Raw genomic sequence first — 21,186 nt, 5'->3', positions numbered from 1 at the left:
CTACGAAATATGATTTTAATTTTTATACACTTTTAGATATATTAATCAAACATTTGCAAAGTGAAAGTTTATTATTCATCGTATGTATTGGATCTGTTATCTCTTTATTACAAATCTGATAAATGAAAGCACAAACATTATCTATAAACAAAAAATATGATACTATGCAAATTATCGCAGACAGAAAATGCAATATTGCACGACGAGAAAAACAATAGCAATTAGTTCCATCTTTTCACCGCTACGTGGCAATAGTGTTTCAGTGCCCATAGCGAAATCAAATTTTCATTATAAAAGATCTAATTAACAACTATCTTTTGTAATTATGTCTTTCTAATTAGATTATCAGTTTTTTTATCATATTTCATTCAACTTACGGAACACAAATTACAAAGTATTTAATTCTAATTGTAAGTTTCAATCATGAAAAATATAGATTGTAGATTGTCCCTTTTTACAATATAATTTTAAAATTTTGTTCAAAAATTTCTAGTAATCATTAATTGTAGATTAAAAAAATAATGCAAGAATAAGCTATCAAGAAAGGTATACTAGAAAAATATATTTTATATAAAAGAAAATGTTAGACAATATTAGATTATTTTTTTAGAATAACACATTAGTTGTTTTTGTCTGAAATTAGAAAACATTTCATATTTTATAATCTTTTATATGTAGAATTGTTATTTCACATAATAAAAATATTTTAAAAAACGTTAAAATGCGCCATCTGTAGGGAAAATTAAATAATGTAAGCTTCAAATTAAGTATAATTTAGATATCTATGTTTCATTCATCCAAGAAAGTAGTAGACATGCTTTCTCAATACCTCGGTCTTTTCCGGTTATACGATAGCGTGTAAGGTAAAGAAATTTTAATTTAAAGATTCCTTGTGAAATCCGTAACAATCTAGCAATGTATTGACTTCCGTGACATGTTCTATGTGTTATTTGACGTAGTTTGCTACGTTTGTGCAAGGCTAAGTATTATTTTCGGAATATAATCATTTTGATTGTAATTGAACATAATCTTACTTTTCAGAAACACATCTGTTTATTATTAATACGTTATATATTTAAATTACTTGCACCATAATTTCTAAGTTGTAAATATTAATTATTATCCATTATTTTTTATAAATGTATGTAATATTTGAATCTCAATAATTGTATTCCAATACATAACCTACAAATTCTCTATATAAAACAAATCATTTGAAGTATAAATGTCAACAATAAAGGATGTACGTCATTCATATTTGATTTTATATTTAAAAAATGGTTAATGTTATATGAAAATGATACTTGCCTGTATAGATTATTGTAAATATTACCTTATTCTATGGTTGACAATTATGTCGAATCAAAGTTTTGTTTATACTATATAGATATAGTAGAAAGTTTTGTGTACTATATTTACATTGATATATTTTAGAATGAAACAAATTGTGACAAATCAAACAGTAAAAATACCAGAGGGATTAACTGTCACAGTTAAATCCCGCATGGTTACTGTTAAAGGACCAAGAGGTATTCTTAAACGCTCCTTCAAACATCTTGCACTTGATATTCGTGTAAGTAAACTGATAATTTTAAATAATTGCAACACAAAAATGTCTAATTCATCTTGTATCTGATGATACTTGGATTCCCCTTCATTTTTTTAATAAATGATAAATCCATATCTGATCAACAGAGTATACTTAATAAGTTATTTTATAATTCAATATCATTTGTAAGTGTATGTAATTATTTCTTTTGCAGATGATAAGTCCAAGGTTACTAAAAGTTGAAAAGTGGTTCGGAACAAAGAAGGAGTTAGCTGCTGTCCGCACAGTTTGTTCTCATATTGAAAATATGCTGAAGGGAGTGACTAAAGGATACCAGTATAAAATGAGAGCTGTGTATGCTCATTTCCCAATTAATTGTGTAATTACAGAAAATAATACAGTTATTGAAATTCGTAACTTTTTGGGTGAAAAGTACATTCGTCGTGTAAAAATGGCAACAGGAGTAACTGTTTCAAATTCTGCTAAACAGAAGGATGAGCTAATAATAGAGGGAAATTCTTTAGAAGATGTTTCTCGATCTGGTAAATATTTGAATTAATACATTTCTACAAGGAATATTTGTCATAAATAAGTTGGAATTAAGGGTTATGTTAATTTTAGCCGCTCTAATACAACAATCAACGACTGTAAAGAATAAGGACATCAGAAAGTTCTTGGATGGTCTTTACGTGTCTGAAAAAACGACAGTTGTACAAGATGATGAATAAAGCGTTAATTTGGTTATTCACAATGTGAATGGAATTTTTTTTAATGCGTATTTTATTAATAATCTTTTGGTAATAATCACATTATTTCTTATAAAATAAAAATTTCGTAAAGATACTATGATCGAAAAATATTTGATAATTGAGATACAACGAAATATATTTCGCCTAGGTGACATATATGAATGAGAAAATAGTATGTTCCTAAATAGATATGTGAGTAACTTTAAATAATTAAAAAACAATCTATTCTGATCATCCGAAAAAATCATAAGTAAATTTCTGAATAAGGAAGCTGATGGCACATGGTAATGGCATAAGCTTGGCAAATATTTCGAAATCAAGTCAATGGTCATCATGAGTTATAACTTCCATTGTGTAGCATCTTGAACGGTAAAAATCCATTAATTCCTTATTTAATTACATACACATGATATGATATATTCAATAATATAGTAGTACATACAATAATGTATAGTGATGAAATAATTCAGTCATGTGTAAATGAAAATTAGATCGAATGTTTTTATTATTGCAATATGTAATGATTAATTCTGCATAAAAAGTAATAATAACAATCATTGGTAAATAAAATCTAACTTATTGAGACAAGATTATTACTATAAAGATATTAAGGTCTATTCAATTATCCTTTAATGCCGTAATTAAAAAAGATTTATTTCGATGATACTCTTTAACGAAATTTTTAATAAATTTTACATTTTTTTCTTCTGGAATTGTTCAAAATTCGCTCTTTATAATACGAGTATAAGTACTTATTTCTATGATGTTAGTATAATTAATAAACGATTATTATATCGTAACTACTTTCTGATAATCAAGAGAAAGTTTGTTTTGTATTTATTAATTATAGTCATGTTAATGAATTAGAATAGGTTTTTTTATGTATAACAATTTCTTCTATAAGTTCATTGAAATCGGTGATAAACTTCCAAACTTATATATGCTTGAACTCAAATAATGAAATTCTTAGTTTATTTAATTGAGTTTATTTACCAACAAATTTTATTATTATTCCAAAAATTTTCCATATAAACATTGAAAAATATTTAAATCTCTTAAATACTTTCAACAAAGAAAAAGCATTACGAAAATATTCAATAAAGATACTACGTGAACTTTGTAGTATAATCATTCTATATGTATATATATTGCAATTAGTAATATGGAGATTAAGGAAAGTCGTGCATTGAATGTGTACAAGTAAATTATCGAAAAGAATGCGTACAAATGAACAATATTAAAAATGGTAAGGAATTAGGCAATCAAAAAGAATTGTAGGAATTGTTATTGTGTGCACATATATATTTGTAAGTAAAAAAAATTAATGATATAAAACAAAAGTAGTAATTGCATTTTGAAATGAATAGAAATATTAAGAGATAAAAATTAAAATATTCTCGTCTTTCATTAAATAATTCATGTTTTAATATTTTTGAAATAACAATATAATCATAATTATGAAAGCAATTAATCGTAAAAAATTTGAGAAAAAATAAAATAAAAATTGTTCATTTTTTTTGTTATATAGTACGTGATATTGGTCAAACATCAAGCATTGATTTGGTATGATAAAATTCAATATCGAAATGAATCGATTTCAAACACAAGACAAAAATTTGTCATAAAAATTGGTAGTAAGTGGAAGCATCATGTATGATTTCTCTATTGAATACATGGTCTGGAAAGATTTCTCAATTAATCATCTATCATAATAAGGACCAATAATAATTTATAAATATTTACTAAGTTCTTATTAGACGTGTTAAAAGTTTGATGTGTTTATATACAGTGGAATATGAGAAAAAAATATATATACAGTAAGAGAGATACACGTATACATATTTCTGTGCGCGCACGCGCTTATTAAATGCTGTTTTAATCACAGAAAATGACATAACTCAATATGAATGAAAGAATATTTAATGTAGTAATACGTAATGAAGTAGCAATTACGTATTAAATAAATAATATCAAATGTATATAACACTAATAATACTAATTATAAATATAAAAATTAATTTCAATGGAATTATTAATAAATATACATAGTTTAAATTATCATATAATTATTATTTAAGCGCTTGAAACTATGTATATAAGAAAGCATTATAAATTATTATGTAAATATTATAGTATCAGTGGAACACATTATTAAGCATTTATATATTCTTGGTCCAAAAAATATAAATAAGAGCAAAAAGATAGATCATGTATTACAACGAATATTATTGCTAATATCGGCATATACTATAAAAATCCACAATTAAATAAGTAAAATCCACAAGTAAGTAAATGAAATAACGCGAACACGAACAATTTTTATTTATTAAAAATTATAACGTATAATCAATTCTGTTAGATTTCAAGCCCCGCATTTTGTGCTCTGAAGTTTATTTTACTTCATCACCCTTAGTTTTCGAAAAATTCAGTTTTGAAAAAAGGAAACAAACGATATTAATTCTAGATCTTTATCTTTAAACGGTGAAAAATATACAATGACGAAAAATAATTTGATATATTCTTGCAAATATAATGTAAATATATATTTATATACAGGAAGACTCTATATATGTATCATATATTACATGCTTGTATATATTACGTTATAAACATTTGTTTAAATTTACTAAAATGATCGGGACCTCGATTTTTCTTGATATTTTTCAATTTTTTAATCTTCCTAATAACTATTAGACTCATTTGATGACCGTCACTCACTATTGATTTATTCATTATAATATTAATTAATATCGAATCAATATTGAAAAGTTAATAATGGATTATGGAACGCAGATCTACTTATCCACGGCATGTTCATCGTTTCATTCAATTAAAAAACTAGAGGGAAAGAAGAGCGTATTCTTTTAAAGTTAAAAATCTCATGATCTTTATATAAAAGGATACATATGTACATAAAAATATATAGATATATATATTCAAATATACAATAGTAGAGATTTTATAAATAGAATCTATGCTATTTTCAAAAATACTAAAATCGATCGATTAAAACACGAATGATGACGATTCGTTTTTGTGTTCAGCAAGAGAATAAACCTTAATTAACGAAACGAGTGTAAATGTAAGTTACGTGGGTAAACGAGTGTAAAATAGTTACATTTGAGAATTGTTGCGTGAAACAGAAAAAGAGAGGGGGGGGGGGGGCGTGATACACTCTCGATCGGCGGTGAATAGGGGGGAACAAAAACATGATAGAGGGAGGCAGTAAAGGGAGAACATGAGAGTCGATCGGCGGTAGTAGGCGGTTGGATTTTCGCGTACGCCACGCGCACCACGTCGTTATAGTGAATATTTCTAAGTGGTCATGCCTGTGACATTTTTACCCGCGTTTTTGTAGTCATAAGCCGGAGTTTCAGTCTCAGCTGCCTCTTTAAACGCATGTGTCTCTACCCATTCGCCACATGACTTGTGAGAAAAAGCTGGCACGTTAAAGTTGACACCAGTTAAAGTTGACAGCGACAAGAAGTTTTGCTTTCTACGTGCTCGCATTTTCGTAAGTGTATATTTATTCCATTATCATTCCTTTAGGGACGTTCCTTGTGAAGATGACAAACGCGATGAAAATTCGATCGAGATAAATCATTTCCAATGATTATGTTTGTTCGTCAAGTCAGTTGCCAATAATTATCATTGAAACAATCACTGATTTATCAAATGAACCGCTAAAGAAAGCCGTATAGAAGTTTTGTTCAGGATCAAGTTGTCATTCATAAAGTTATGATCGCGACGATGATTATTTTCACGAAAGCTTCGTTTGAGAGAATGTGAAGTCGAATAGAAAAATGTAGGCGATACAATTTTTAAAAAAATTATATTATTGCGTTATAATTTGTGATTCTCATTAGCGAATGGAATAAATAATTTTTTTCATTACTGATGATTGATCGTACGCTTCTTCAAAGCAATTATCTAATCAACTTGGTGCTTTCCTAAGATTATATATTAAACCTATTGAATATTTTACACTAACTTATTCATAATTAAATAACTATAATATATATATATATATATATATATAATAAATTACAAATAACAAATAACTGTAAATTATTATCGTTTGTGGCGATAATTAATTAATAACAATTAACTATAAGTTATTGTCATTCGTGATCTTCAGTTTTCGCGCAGTTTATTGTCAGTGTCACGTAATTATGAGTAAGCGAGGGAAAAAAAATTGTGATTGAATTTGTTGTCTAAAAAGCGAGATATGGAGAAATATTTCAGTTGAATTGAAGATTTATCTTTGTATGTACGTATACACACGTATAAATTATATTATACCATCCCCGTTCTTCAATACTTTTCGTTTAACTAATGGGAGAAGCGGCGATCGAAAATTATCCGCAAAGTCAAATATGCGGAAGCATTTGATTTGACTTGAAGGCAAAGACGACCGGGAGTTGAGATTCAGGATTTACTTTCACTGCTGAATAAATAAGGTTAACCATCTTTTATACTCGAATGGTACCGTTTCCTTTTTCCCTCGTCACTTTCCGAAGCATAGTTGTTCCTTATATGTAACCAACTTATTTACGGAAAAAAAAAAAGAAACTCACTGACAAAGTGAATCATCAATTTGTTCTTACGTTGAACAACTAAAAATACGAAATTATTGGTGTTGGGTCTAAAGATCGAAGCATTAGACTATTGGAGGCTCGTAGATAGCGAGTCAAACTCGTCTTTAGCTGTCCGTTTTGTTCTACTTCTTCGCACCTTTCAAGGAAGTCGGAGATTGCATGATCATTCCAGATTTCGAACGATGGAAGCCTGCGTGTAACAAACGACGTAGAAAGTCCATTTGCGCAGAGCTAAAGTAAGTTGAAAAATTTCTCGGTGTACATTGAATAATGCACCGTTGCGTGTCGCTTAAAAATCATTTTGAAGAATTTTATATAGAATGATAATTTCATATGGAATGATCAGCTGGAATCTTTGCTTCGAAGCAAACAACTTTCGTTTCGGTAAATTTTTGAAACAAAGGTTGAACCTTGAAGCACAGGTTGTTGAAAAGAACGTGAACGATATATTTGCGTTGTAAAATATGATTCTAGATGTCGATTGCAGCCTAAAATTAAATGTGACTGTGGAAAATAAATCCTTTGTTTTTTTCCGAATTATTTGGAATGTGAATATCGAAAGTGAAAGTGAAAAGAGGCTTTCGTTTAAAAGATAAAAATCGGGGAAAATTGCCGAAGACTTCGGAATGTTTGTGTGTGAGGAGGAAATACAAGTGTAACTCGATTATCAGAAACACACAGTCAAGTTGAAATTGACGACTATCGATATTTCGAAACGTAGATTACAAGAATTTAACTGATAACAAGTAAAATACAGATAGTAGAGCAATGTGATAGAAATAGATATCATTAAAATTACTAATTGTTTTCCAATTGTATTTGTAATACAAATACACCACGATCTATTTTTATTCCAGCTATTTTAGTTACTTTTTCATTCAGTATCGTAAATTTGTCGTATTGTTATTCGTTGTTAAGGAACAACATTTATTTTGAAATTCATGTTTCAGCGTAGGAAAAAAGATCAAAAAAAAAAAAAAAAAAAAAAAAAAAAAAAAAAAAAAAAAAAAAGAAACTGCACAAGACGCTCGTGACAATTTTCTTATTAAATTCCGTTATTTTAAAACTAGTTATTAGAATGTCATCGATAAGAATAAAGCGATACGAAGATATAGTATCATTGTTATTTGAGTCGGTATTTTTTTTTTCTCTATTAAGCGCTTTTCTCTATCAACCTATTTTCGACCAACTCTATCGAGCTCAGAATCAATTCGAAAATATCGATATCTACATTCCACAGTGAATTCGCATGAAACGATCCATTGAACTTTGCGCGCGTGCTGCTGCAATGGTATTAATCATTCTGCGTTATCAGTGAATGCATTTAGCAAGAGGGACGTAATCTAAGCGGATTCTGGAAAATTCATTGGAGCATATATAACTTTATCCACTATACATAGTTTTCGTAATTGTCTCGGACATCATCGTGCAAGGATGTTGTTTTAAAGATAAAGGAACGAAAATATGTATCTTTCACTTGCTGCTCCTATCGACAAGTACGTTTGAAATTAATTTGAAAAAATCGGCGATGATCTACTCCAAAACGAATTGGACAGTTTGATTATTTAAATTGTACAAAAACTTGCTAATTACATTTAGAGTCCCAATAATTTAATTTATGAACTTCATAGCAGTTGAAAACGATGGCTTGCTACCTGAATTTAGTTTTGGATGTAATCACAGTGTTGGCAAAGTCAATCTGTAAAAATGTACATGGAAGTTGTAAGATATTCACTGCGAACGTGTAATTATTTGATTAAAAATTATCACATATCATGTAATATATATTATAACATAGATTACGCATGCTCATTTATTACACACATTACATTACAACAGGAGGCGCAGGTATTTAGTAAAAAGTTAATATGTTGTACGAATAGAAAAATTAACATTTTGTCATCTTAAATGTAATATCGAGACGTATCAGTATAATGAATAATCGACTGTTAATCACTACGAAGATATATGTATATCATGTGCATATATATATACTTTCAGATTACGATACAGTGCTAATGGCATCTGAAAAAGTTCCCTACAACACATATAATTTATTCGTCGATGCTTAAATATTTTCATAAGATGCTATACTGGAATTTTTCCAATCGATATCATTAGCATTGGCATCAATGTCAAGATCTTTGAATTATCGCGTCCGCGAAATATGCAAATTTTTGTATTACCATATTTTTTCCAACATAATAATTGCTGTCTCTGAATAAATTCGCTCCTTCGACTCGGGTGTGGCGTTGGGTTCAAGTATCACTCATTTTTTGAAAAGTGACGCGCAAATTTTCGCGTTTGGTTATCATTAACCTTCGATATCGTTCATCCCTGCAATTGAAAAGAGAAAAGAGAACTTATCTTACATATATTATAAAACAATTTGTCGCTGATACTGCGAAACGCCACACATAGCTGATGCAGCGTTATTTTTCAAAAATAGCAATTATGTTCCCCTTATCCTTACTTTTATATGTTTTCTTATATTTTTTTTTTCTTTGTTTATTTGCGCGTGTCGAATTCGAACCGTCAACAACCGATTTCAAAACTCAATCGAATGCATAGTTTATCACGTCGTCGATTTCGCGATGATAATTGACCAACGACATGATCATTCGTGCAAACAGCCACAAGCTCGTGATTACACGTGCAATATAAGAGCTACTAAATATATTCGTCACATCTGAATAATTTGTACATAATTTGTTGAATCGATGACTGCGCGACGATGTGCTCTTGCGATGTTTACTCCTCGTATGTACATAGTTTCTCAGAAATCTCAGGCTTCTCATCTTATGTTTATAAAGTTCTCGGGCACACTCTAAATTTCATTCAACCTCGGTCGCTCGTCGTTGGAAGATCGTTGGAGATTCATGTATGCTGAGAAGCATTGACGAGTTTCAATATTCAAGGTACTCGTAGAGAAGGAAACTCGTTTTCACGGTTTCGTTCGTTAATTGGAAGTATAGGCAATCGCTCGGGAAACAAGTTTTTCAAAAAAACACTGCTCATAATCGGCGTGTTTCTTTGCATTTCAACTTGAACGATATCGATTGACTCGTCAATGTGTGAATATGCCGAACGTGTGTCGTTGCGTTATAATTCTTTCGGCTCGTTCGCATTATCCAGCTAGTTACGATAATTCACCATAATTATAAAGTAAATTCTGACATTTGTACACTGTGCAAAATGATGCGGCAGAAATGCGTTCCTTATGTTTCATTTGCAACTTGTAAGTTGATTTAGATCCGCGTGTGGAATTAGCTGCGAGTAAATGCAGTCAACATGATTCCGCCCGAAGAAATAAAGGAAAACAATTTTTTCGCCTGAAGGTTCGCCTTTTTCAAGGAAAAAACGTCGTGATTCTAGCTCTATGTTAAGAATAAAGTGATCTCGAGTAAGGTTTGTTGTTACGTTCCCGTCGAAATTGAATTAACAGTGGACACAGCATGATCTTTGGAGATTGTTTTCATGTCTACAACATTACTCAGAGATACTCAGAGAACGAAGTGAAACATACGAAAGAATTAGACCGCGTTATCTCTGAATATTGTGGACCTTTACTCGAGATTACAATTGCTTCTCTATTTATACTATATTATCGATATTATCGATATTCTGTCAACTGTTAAAAAGATTTCGTATATTTTATACGTTCGCTGTCGTTTAGAAACTGTCCGAATGCTCTCGTTGAACGATAGCGCGCGCGTATTTTCATGAATTTCGACACCGAAGAAAGGGTGTTATTACTTCGAGCTGCCATTGTTTCGTTGATTGACGGAATAATATCTAATTCGAGTTGTGTCAGTTTCGTCGTAAGCGTGCGGATGTTCATGTGTATCATAGATCGCGGTGAGTAAGTTTGATACTGTCGCTTTGAACTTTGTACGCGGACGTCGAAGCAATCTATCGATTCAAATACTTCCGTGATCCACGCGTGTCCATTTACATATCTTTTTTACAACTCGCCACTACAACTGCATGGTTACATAAAGTGCATTGTATGCATATATCCATGTTTCATTTTTGTCCAAACGATGCCAGCATGTTCTGTAATTGAAAATGAGGAAACAATGCTGCATAAATTGAAAGAAATGAGAGAAATGAGGAAATAATGCTGTATAGGCGAATACTTAATTAAAAAGTACATTACTACTTTTATATATAATATATGCAATATATTATGTTTATTATATATTTATTATTATAATATTTATATTTATTATTATATTATTATATTTATATTATATTTATTTTATAATATAATTATTATATATTATATATAATATATACAATATTTATTATATATTATATATGTTTATACATACAATATATATATTTTGTATATATTATTATAATATTTATATTTATTATTATATTTATTATTATATTATTATATTTATATTATATTTATTTTATAATATATTTATTATATATTACATATGTTTATACATACAATATATATATTTTGTATATATACAAAATATATATATTCAATCAACTGATCTATCATCATTATACCTACGTAGTATTACACACGTACGTACGTATATCTACATAGTATTAATTTACTAAAATAAAATAACACGTTATCTTACTCACTTCTCCATATCGTGTGCATACTGCGTAATATATTGCAGTTTTCTACAAATGCATGGAAAATCGTAGTTTGATATTCCCGAGTTTGCTTCTCTTTTACTTGTGAACTTCGCAGTCGTTCGGATGATCCCAGCGAAAGTGGCATGCGTGCAATAATCGTGGGTAATATTTGTGCAATACATTGCACAAACCTATGTAGAAAACGCTCGTAGTCGATCAATTTTTCGACAAAGAGCGAAATTGAAGTTGTGCAACGAAACGTTCGTGCAAGTCATACTCTCCTGCGTTACGTACTTTTTCCAAGTATATCACACAGGGCGATAGGAATTCAAGAAATTTCGAATTTGTCGAATTCTCGTCGTTTTTTCCTTTCGGAATTGTTCAAAGTTCTCTGTACCAAAGGAATTCAAAACTCTTTTTTTTTTTTTCAGACGAAACAAATTTCTGCACTTCCATCCCTTTAGACTCGTTTGCGAAACTATGAGACTGCATAAGAGTCCGCGGTCTAAATATAACTTATAACAATTGTAACTAAATTTAAGTGGAGTGTATCGATAAATTTAGAAATTCACGTTCAGAAGGAAATGAGAGATGTTCTTTGATTGATCGATGGTAGAATTTGAAAAGAAAAAATTAGGGAACTAAAAAAATTAGGGAGAAACTGGTAGATTCCGGAAAATTAGCAAAAATAATCCAAAGAGATTGCTATTGATATTCAAAGAGATGATAATCATTGTTACAGATCATTTAGACACTAAAAATGTGCGAACATTTTGGAGACGAATCATTGATTCTGAATTCGCTTGAAAAAGCTATAGCGCGATAATAATCCATTAGCCAAGTCTTAGCCTGTTATTGTACGTAAGGATAATGTATGGATTGTAAATTGTCATAGTTAAGATTTTATAGTTTAATATATGGCCACTTAGATGGATATGGATGTATAATGATGTGCAATTTACACTGACATTGTTATTCAAAATAATACTTGTTAAGAGGAAAACACAATTATTAACCGATTAATAGTATGGAAAAAATTATAATTACGTAATAAAGGTATAAGGTATAATAAAGGTATAAACATGAAAGATTTATCACTTGAGAATAATAAATTTATACGCTGTATAAATAATTATGAAATAAATACAACGTAGAATTATTAGACCATCATGGAATAATTGCACTTTGTATCCGATTATTTATGCATGTTCATGCTCGATTTCTTTGAAGTCGTATAAATTGTTGCTCTTTCTGTCGATCTTTTTTGCTTACAGTGGACTCATCATGCAACCTTGTTTTATGGACGACAACCTGAACGTTTTTTTTTCTTTTTGAAATCAAGGTTCCTTCGTTTCCTTTTTTTTTTTACAATACTAAACTTCAATTCACATCATTTGCAAAACAAGTCAGCCTGGATCTTCAATGATCTCCCGACTGGACTTTCGTTTGCTGATTCATTTCGCGCGATTAGATTCGCGATGCACTTCGACCAATCGTCATAATTTATGGCTATTGTCTCGGAAATGGAAATAACTGACTTTCTGTATGACAACAGTCGCGCTTATCATATTTATTTATATTTATTTGAACGTTTCGTTCCAATAGATTCGTGCCAATGGAAGTATTTACAAGATGTAATTGCAAAACACAAGTAATTACGAAACAAGCTTATCAGGCATGCTTTATCAAACTCTTGTTCCACTTTCGAAATTATCAGTTAAATTTGGTTTGGATTAGGTTCGCCTGTCGAATCGTTAGAACATCGAACATCGTTACCAGAGCTCAAACTTGAACTTCTGCGATAATGATTGTCGTTCAACTCCATAAACAAGATTAGACATATCGTCAGGAAGATAGGGCGCTTTGTTCTGTTTGAGGAAGTTTGCTCAATGATAAATCGTTTCAATGTCGTTCGATTCCCTCGTGTTTTCTTTCTTTGTGTACTTATGTACATATCCGTACGTGTAACGCATATGTTCAATGTTCAATGTAAAAAATTGTACGTGGACAATTTGAAGATGCTGTTAACTAAAAGAAATCAGTTTGAAAGAAATAAATCGACAAAGGTGTGCAATGATAGCAATTATGACTGTGATGTAATATATATCATACAATTATGATATAATTATGATCATGATATGATTTAGAATCCGGATACTAAGGTGATAAATTATTACATTATATATGTGCGTATATTTTCTTATAGAACTATATGCTTTTTAATACATTAGAACAATTAGTTTCTAGGTAGTGGAAACATTATTTAATTATTTAATAACAACATTAAAACGTACGTTACTTCCCTTCTATTAAATTAAATCGTAAAAGATTTATATTACTTTTGTACATTTAGATTATTATATATATATGTGTGTTTCATATTTCTCAGGGTTTCGAATTATTTTAAATTATTTACTTATTATTTAATTATTTAATTATTTAACTATTATTTAACTATTATTTAATTATTTAACTATTATTTAATTATTATTTAATTATTTAACTATTATTTAATTATTATTTAATTATTTAATTATTTAATTATTTGGTCTGTCACGTCTTATGCAAAATCTCGCACTGTTATTAATAAATAAAAGTGTATCACTATACCACTGTATAATAACTAATAATGTTTGTATTAAGAAACAATTAATTCTGCTGGTTTCTGTAATATTTCGCCGGTGAAACAAGTTTCTATCTTTTTTGCTCCTTTAATTGTATACTGAAAAAAATGTGGATTTGCATAATAATCTGCAGTCTAATTGTGCGTGATTCATTTTTAGATATAGACATATGATATAAGATAGACATGTACATATGACTAAAAGTTGAAAGAAAATCACAGTTCTAATAATATTTACTTAATTTCTGCGGCCACTGCCAAGCATAGCTTAGTTTCATTAATCATTAATCAAAATTTATATATTGTCATCTAATACTATAAATAATATAAATAATGCAAATGATCGTCTCTAGTACCGTAGATCGTTTCTAGTACTTGTTATTTGAATTATATCTTCCTGTTATATTTCTTATACGTATCATTACGTTTCACGAAATGACAACTAATATCTTTTTTCTTTTTTTTTTTTGAGAATGACGTTCGTTCGTGTAATGCGTGTTATTCTTCTAACACATTGCACAGAAGCGGAAAATTTTCTAAATTTCCCTCCTCCTTTTTTTTTTTTTTAAGTAAAATATTGCTCCAAAATCATTTGCCCGATAATTTTTACTTTATAGTTATATAGTGCATTAAGTTAATCAACTTAAATAGTTACTGCGAATTGCGCATTAAGCTAATTAATTTAATTAATTTAATTCGTTACTGCGAACGAGATGTTTGTAATTATAAGGTCGTATAATTAACTTGGATATTAAACAATTTATGAGAAGCAAGTAAAACATTTTTTCAAGTCATAACACTAATCATCGATTAATAATCAATTATTATTTTTCTGCGGAAGTCAGTCATTTAGTTTAAGTTATTTATTATTGCTCGTTGAGTTCTGTTATTTCAATAAAATAAAATAATTCCATTATTTCAATAAAATAAAATAAAATAAAATAATTGAAAAATTAGTTATTTTGTGAAATGAAATTGCTACAATAGAATTATAGTTATTACAACTATAATATATATATATAATTTATATTATATTATTATAATTTATATATATAATTTATTATAATTTATCATAATTTATATATATATAATTTATATTTAATTAACGAATTAAATGAAACTTGTCTATTGTGATAAATGTTAAATGTACTACAGTGTGAAGGTAAAAAAATTATTTTATTATTATATCACTTTATTTCACATTCTATGAGTTATTGAATATTCCAATCCTCGGAATAATGAGTTCAAGCAGATATAGATAGTCACATATAAATAAGATAAATTCCTCCATCTGCCGGAAATAGTTGAATATGCAATTTGTGCCCCAGATCTGACTAGTAAATATGAATGTCACGTTTATTTCAGAATTTGCCGTTTCACATAAACTGAAGTTGCGTCGTTTAGTTTTTTTTAAATTAAAAAAGAAAAAAAAAAAAAATGATAATGAACTGCTGCATTGCAGTATTAATGTGTATGTATCTATATATAAAGTAATTCACGCGATTTCCTAAGAAATCATATATATTTTTTAATTAAAGTACAGAGAAAAGAGGTGAAAAATTCTGAACGGTTTGTATAATAATAATAATCAAACGCAATAATGCGTGTGAATTTTGCAGTTGCAAAAATTATTATTTTTAAACAGAAATTAACTTTCGTTCCTCCATCGTTCCAAGATCGTATAGTCAAAAAAATGACTATAACTTAGATGTAACAATTTTTTTTCCTTTTCAATCACCCTATAGGCATGTTATCTATTCTCACCGATTGGCGGTAAATTTCAAATTTTTAAATCGATCGCGCGGCGATTCATTATACAAATATATATTATCTCTTCTTGTGCCTTTTCCTTCTTCTATTAACGATAACGACAATTTCTCTCCTGGTTGCAGTTTCACGGTGTTTGAGCGCCGATGTTCGGTTCAACCAATTGGTGAGCGTTCAGGAAAAATAATAATACTCTCCGGCCGTTTCACCAGCTCGTGCAGAATACTCGACGATGGGAGTACTGATGCACGAGATGAACAATGGCCAGGAGACGAATACAGCCGAAACAAAGGTTCACACACTGCCTAGGCGATCAGAGAACGACGAAGACAGTGTAAAAATTAAGGATGAAGAACGTCTCATGGAAAACGACTTGGTGAATACCGTTGATATTGTATTCGAGGACATCAAGTATACCGTGTCATTAGGTTGTAAGAAAGGTTTGTGTTGCATCAGTACATACATTAACATTTCCTTGTTCCTTTGCCCCATTATCCCTTTGGCCTGTGTCAGTTATTTATAGACATACGCACAACGACTCGGGGAAATAATCGAAATATTTTTATCGTACAACTTTTATCTGTCTATGTATAATATATTTTGAAATTTCATCAAATTGGCCTATATATAATATATTTTGAAATTTCATCAAATTGGACGCGTGTTCATCTATAAGTAATACTGGCGCGGAAACTTTACTATATTTTTAGTAAAGAACGAGCGACCGGCCAGCAATTGTATTTCACAGAATTTGAAATGAGAAAATGGATTTTCTCCCCTTTGAAAATTGAACTTTCAAAAGATATAATTATGGTTAAATTATTAATTAAATTAAACATTATTTTAAATATAATTAATTAAAATTAAACATATTATATAAATTATATAAAATTGGTAAAAAATTCTTTATATGAAAATTAATGAAAATTAAATAAGGGAATTAAAATTAATAATTATAAATTAAAGTGCCAGCAATAGCGGTTAAACTTACATTACAAGTTAATAATTAACAAATTTTATTAAAATAAATAATATATATATATAAAAATTAATAATTATAGGTGAAATTTAAATTATTTATGTATATATAATTTTATATATTAAAATATATGAAAATTAAATATTAAACTAGGATTAGATACCCTATTATATTAATATAAAATAATTATCTTTATAATTAAATGTTAAATCATTAAAATAAAGTAATATGGCGGCCTTTTAAGCTTTTTAGGGAAATTTATTACTTAATTTGATAATCCACGATAAGAATTCAATTTCAATATTACTTGTGTTAATTGACGTTTGTACTTTCTATTCACAATACACGCAGTGATCAAAATGACTGGACCGCGAATGTTTATGAATCTATATATGTCAATTATTATTTAAAATTAAACACACATTATGATCTTTAGTAGCTAAAATAATCGCTATTTAGCTTTCTCCCTTTCACTCTTCTTTTCCAATTACATTCGATGAAAAATGTAAATTTGTACAAAACAGCCGCCTCATGGTAATTAACTTTCATGCAGATTAATAACGCGTCTGGTGTGTTCTTTAACTGACAATGAGGCACATTACAGGTCGAAAGGAGATATTACACGGAATCAATGGAAGACTTCCAGCGAAACATTTAATTGCCTTAATGGGCCCATCCGGGGCAGGGAAGTCGACCTTGTTGGATATCCTGTCGGGATTCAGGACGACTGGCGTGAATGGAAACGTCTACGTCAACGGCTGCGTTCGGCAGATGAATTCATTCCGAAAGTAAATGTCACTGGAAATACGTACATTTCTCTTTATCATGAATATGATAATAGAACATTTTACGTGATCGAAGATCTGCCTATCTTAATCTTAAATATCATTGTGGGTAATTAATGAATTTTTAAAAATTATCAAGATTGATACAATGGAGAATATTAACCGGTAATCGTGGATTTTATAATCCTTATTGTTGTTAGTATTAAGATACGCATATTAAGATCATTAACGTGATACATACAGAAACATTCTGGACAATGGAAATATTGCAAATGTTTCTTCACACCTCTGAAAAGTTGTTTGGACTAAGATTGTACAAAATAATGTTGTTTTTTTTTTTTTTGTATACTTTCATATGAAAAATGATTTACACGAACTCTATAGTTATTGATTCAGTCAAGTATACAACATAAGTTATTTTTCTATGTTTTCTCTTTTTATACTTTTGGAAATTACATTGACGCTAGAAAATGAATATTCTAATACTTTTACAAACACGTATTATATTGAATCAAAATATCGAGTGCTTGAGAAACACTTTCTAAAAATACTTTGTTGGTAATTGTTTGCAACACAACTAGATCAGAAACAATAAATAACGATTTCGCAATCTATGTGGGTTGCAAATAAAATTGTGTGTCATGTATCCTCAACTTTGACATTGTGTCGTTTTACAGATGTAGCGCGTACATCACGCAAGATGATCGTTTGGAAGCTCTGTTGACGGTCATCGAGAACATGACTGTCGCAGCTGACCTCAAGTTGCCTACCAACATCTCCAAAAGTAAGAAGGAAACGATAGTAAGTATGCATGATATGTAAATGTCTTCGAGTTGCCAGGAAGATTTTTTTTAAACACCAGCGAATGACATTTTGCAAGACATTATTTCTTAAGTATCGATTATTAACAATATCATCATCATTAATTTAAAGAGTTTGTGCTCGTCTTTCGAAATCCCTGTTATCTAAAAGAGAATGCACGTACAAAAAGTAAAGCGTTTTGAAAGTGTTCTGAACAATGGACTTGAGAATAAAAAATCACATTGGAAATATCGTTGTTAAGGACACACAAACGATTGGACTACTCACTCATGTGGGAATGAATAACTCAATGCTTGACGACAAATTTATTTCTCAAGATGCTCCTACTGCTTCTGCTTGATCCAGATAGCTAATTTCATCTGAGTAACTAAGCTAAAGACGACTGAATTTAATTGATTCGCTTAGCTGAATACTGACTGACTGAGAATGACTCTGATTGACTAAATGACTCGACTGACAATGAGTGACCATTGAGATTGACTGAGTGAAGACTGAATCTTGTTGAGTTACTGACTGACTGACTGTAAACTTCTTACATTATTCTTTCTGTGAATCACTGACTGACTCTTCTTCTCACAGTTTTCTTATAAGAAGATCTTTTCGTTCTTCCAAGGTTAAACTGTAGAACGAGAGACGTGTTAAGACCAATCAGAAAGTGTGAAGCAGGTTTTGACTTCGCGTGGGGAGGCAGGGGGAAACATTGGAGGCCATCATCTTCTGAAAATCATCCCATCCTCTGGCACACACTTTCTTTACGATATGGCAATTGCTATTGAGCGGAAAAAATATAGTCCTGACACTCGAAACTAATTGAGATTTATGGAAGAACTGGTTGCACGTTCTCTAAACTGTTTACGCGATGAACAACACTCTGAAGCGTGTCCACGTCATAAATAATAAGCATCGTTGGCCTTAACCAGTTCCATTAAACAAAAATTAATACTCTTGTAATGATCTTATAATCAATTTTATAATGATTCTTTGAACATTCCTTTACTAATGTCTTTTGCAATTAATGTCTTAATCGAACAGATTATTCTCGAAGCATAGTCGTTTACTTTGTCAAACGTGTTGTTAATCTCGTAATCTCGTAATAATTGTTATTACCATCAGTATCAGTTGCATAACCACATTCGTCTAGACTGTAATTATTAAACTTACACATTTGCAATACAATAAAACAGAAATTTACGGAATAACAGAATATTCTGTTTTCAGATTAAAAAAATCCTAACTACTTTGGGCCTGTACGAGCATGTGAACACTCTAACGGGAAAATTAAGCGGCGGACAGAAAAAAAGACTATCCATCGCTTTGGAGTTAGTTAATAATCCGACCGTTGTGTTCCTCGATGAACCGACCACGTAAGTTCAACTGTATCATGAAAATTAATTGAGTTGTGAAAATTGATTTACTTAATTCTCACGAGCCATGCATATGTATTTATAAATTTGTAACTGTTGCAAACGGACCGCGAATATTTATACATTTGTAGATTAGAAGAAATTAGAATAGAAAGCGTAAGAATGTATTGAATATATGTAATACAGTATGAATTGTAAATATTGTCTCGTGTAAATTGAAAAAAACTTGACATTAACGGAAACGAAATGCAGAACCTGGCAAGAAAACGTGTCATTGAAAGAAAAAATATGTGTGCCAACGCTAAGAATTTTTATAGCCACATTGTGATTATGAAAAAAAAAAAAAAAAATTGCGACACTTAACATCTTTTTTTATTGCTCCTTTTTCCCCACCTGAATTTTATTACATAACATTATCCATCGAACTTTACGATGCTCTACACTATGCTTACAGCATTCTGTAATGATCGTGCACAAGAAGTTAATCATTATTTGATATTTGATCAATACCTGTAACAGTGTTACGGATTTTTATGTAACGACGAGAAGAGATAGAAAAGTTATTTTATGTAAAACCAAATATTGTAACATCACATCAGATATTTTACATAGTTTATCATGTTACGTGTATTCTCTGCAAGTTTTCTTCCTGTATAAATGTGTGAAAATCCGTAGTCCGTAGCAGTTACTTAATTTTTATTAATTACATCGATGAAAACTATAGAATTGCATAAACATACACATTTGTACAGATAATAATAATAATTATTATTATTAAATGCGGCAAATGTTTCAGAGGTTTGGACAGCTCATCGTGTACGCAAGTAGTGAACTTGCTGAAACTACTCTCACGACAAGGAAGGACGATCGTCTGCACGATTCATCAACCCAGCGCGTCGATCTTTCAGTTATTTGATTTGGTACGAGGTATTTTTTACCGTGGATCTTTCCTGCCGAGTCAAAGTTGACGTCATAGTTGAATGTTTGATTCTGTCCCTTAATGTTTTATTCAACAAATTAAAGATTTACATTTCGTACGCTTGTGGCGATCGATTCTCTTCTTCGTTTTTTTCTTTTAATCTTATTTGCATAATTTCAGGTTTACGTATTGGCCAACGGAGATTGCTTGTTTCACGGTGCAACCAGCCAGCTGGTTTCTTATTTGGAGAACGTCAAACTACCATGTCCTGTATACCACAATCCAGCTGATTACGGTACGAGAAGCGTATAATTGGACAAAGGGACATAGCAAGATGAATCGCCAAAGCAAAGAAAAATAATGAATGTTCAGATTATAAAAGAAATATTCGTTTCAGATGCGTTTTTTTTTTTTTTTTTTTTTTTT

At 30.0% G+C, this 21,186-nt stretch overlaps 2 protein-coding genes across 2 annotated transcripts in view; both read left to right on the top strand.

The window, feature by feature from the left end:
* Positions 1-775: 775 nt before the first annotated feature.
* Positions 776-2,306, top strand: LOC122538212 (60S ribosomal protein L9). The gene is made up of 4 exons (XM_043672093.1): positions 776-863; positions 1,435-1,573; positions 1,764-2,091; positions 2,171-2,306. The coding sequence occupies exons 2-4, from the start codon at positions 1,436-1,438 to the stop codon at positions 2,275-2,277; spliced, it is 573 nt and encodes a 190-aa protein (XP_043528028.1). The 5' UTR covers positions 776-863; position 1,435; the 3' UTR covers positions 2,278-2,306.
* Positions 2,307-5,519: 3,213 nt separating this feature from the next.
* The window catches only part of LOC122538443 (ATP-binding cassette sub-family G member 1-like), a 19,017-nt gene continuing 3,350 nt past the window's right edge, over positions 5,520-21,186 (top strand). The window contains exons 1-7 of the mRNA XM_043672516.1: positions 5,520-5,812; positions 16,017-16,331; positions 17,475-17,658; positions 18,333-18,456; positions 19,696-19,841; positions 20,638-20,761; positions 20,941-21,055. Of these exons, the coding sequence (XP_043528451.1) occupies positions 16,124-16,331; positions 17,475-17,658; positions 18,333-18,456; positions 19,696-19,841; positions 20,638-20,761; positions 20,941-21,055 (901 nt within the window). The 5' untranslated portion in view covers positions 5,520-5,812; positions 16,017-16,123. The remainder of the gene's footprint in view (positions 5,813-16,016; positions 16,332-17,474; positions 17,659-18,332; positions 18,457-19,695; positions 19,842-20,637; positions 20,762-20,940; positions 21,056-21,186) is intronic.

This window comes from Frieseomelitta varia, unplaced genomic scaffold, assembly GCF_011392965.1.
Source record: "Frieseomelitta varia isolate USP_RPSP 00005682 unplaced genomic scaffold, Fvar_1.2 scaffold_163, whole genome shotgun sequence".
In the NCBI taxonomy this organism is placed as follows: Eukaryota; Metazoa; Arthropoda; class Insecta; order Hymenoptera; family Apidae; genus Frieseomelitta; species Frieseomelitta varia.
The sequence above is the reverse complement of the archived record's forward strand: the minus strand, read 5'-3'. Positions and strand labels throughout refer to the sequence as shown.

Bases quoted from the DNA above. Each gene is read 5' to 3' on its own strand.
- LOC122538212 (XM_043672093.1), top strand. From the start codon at position 1,436: ATGAAACAAATTGTGACAAATCAAACAGTAAAAATACCAGAGGGATTA. The intron at 1,574-1,763 runs GTAAGTAAACTG...TTTCTTTTGCAG, and splicing joins ATCTTGCACTTGATATTCGT to ATGATAAGTCCAAGGTTACT. The intron at 2,092-2,170 runs GTAAATATTTGA...TGTTAATTTTAG, and splicing joins AGAAGATGTTTCTCGATCTG to CCGCTCTAATACAACAATCA.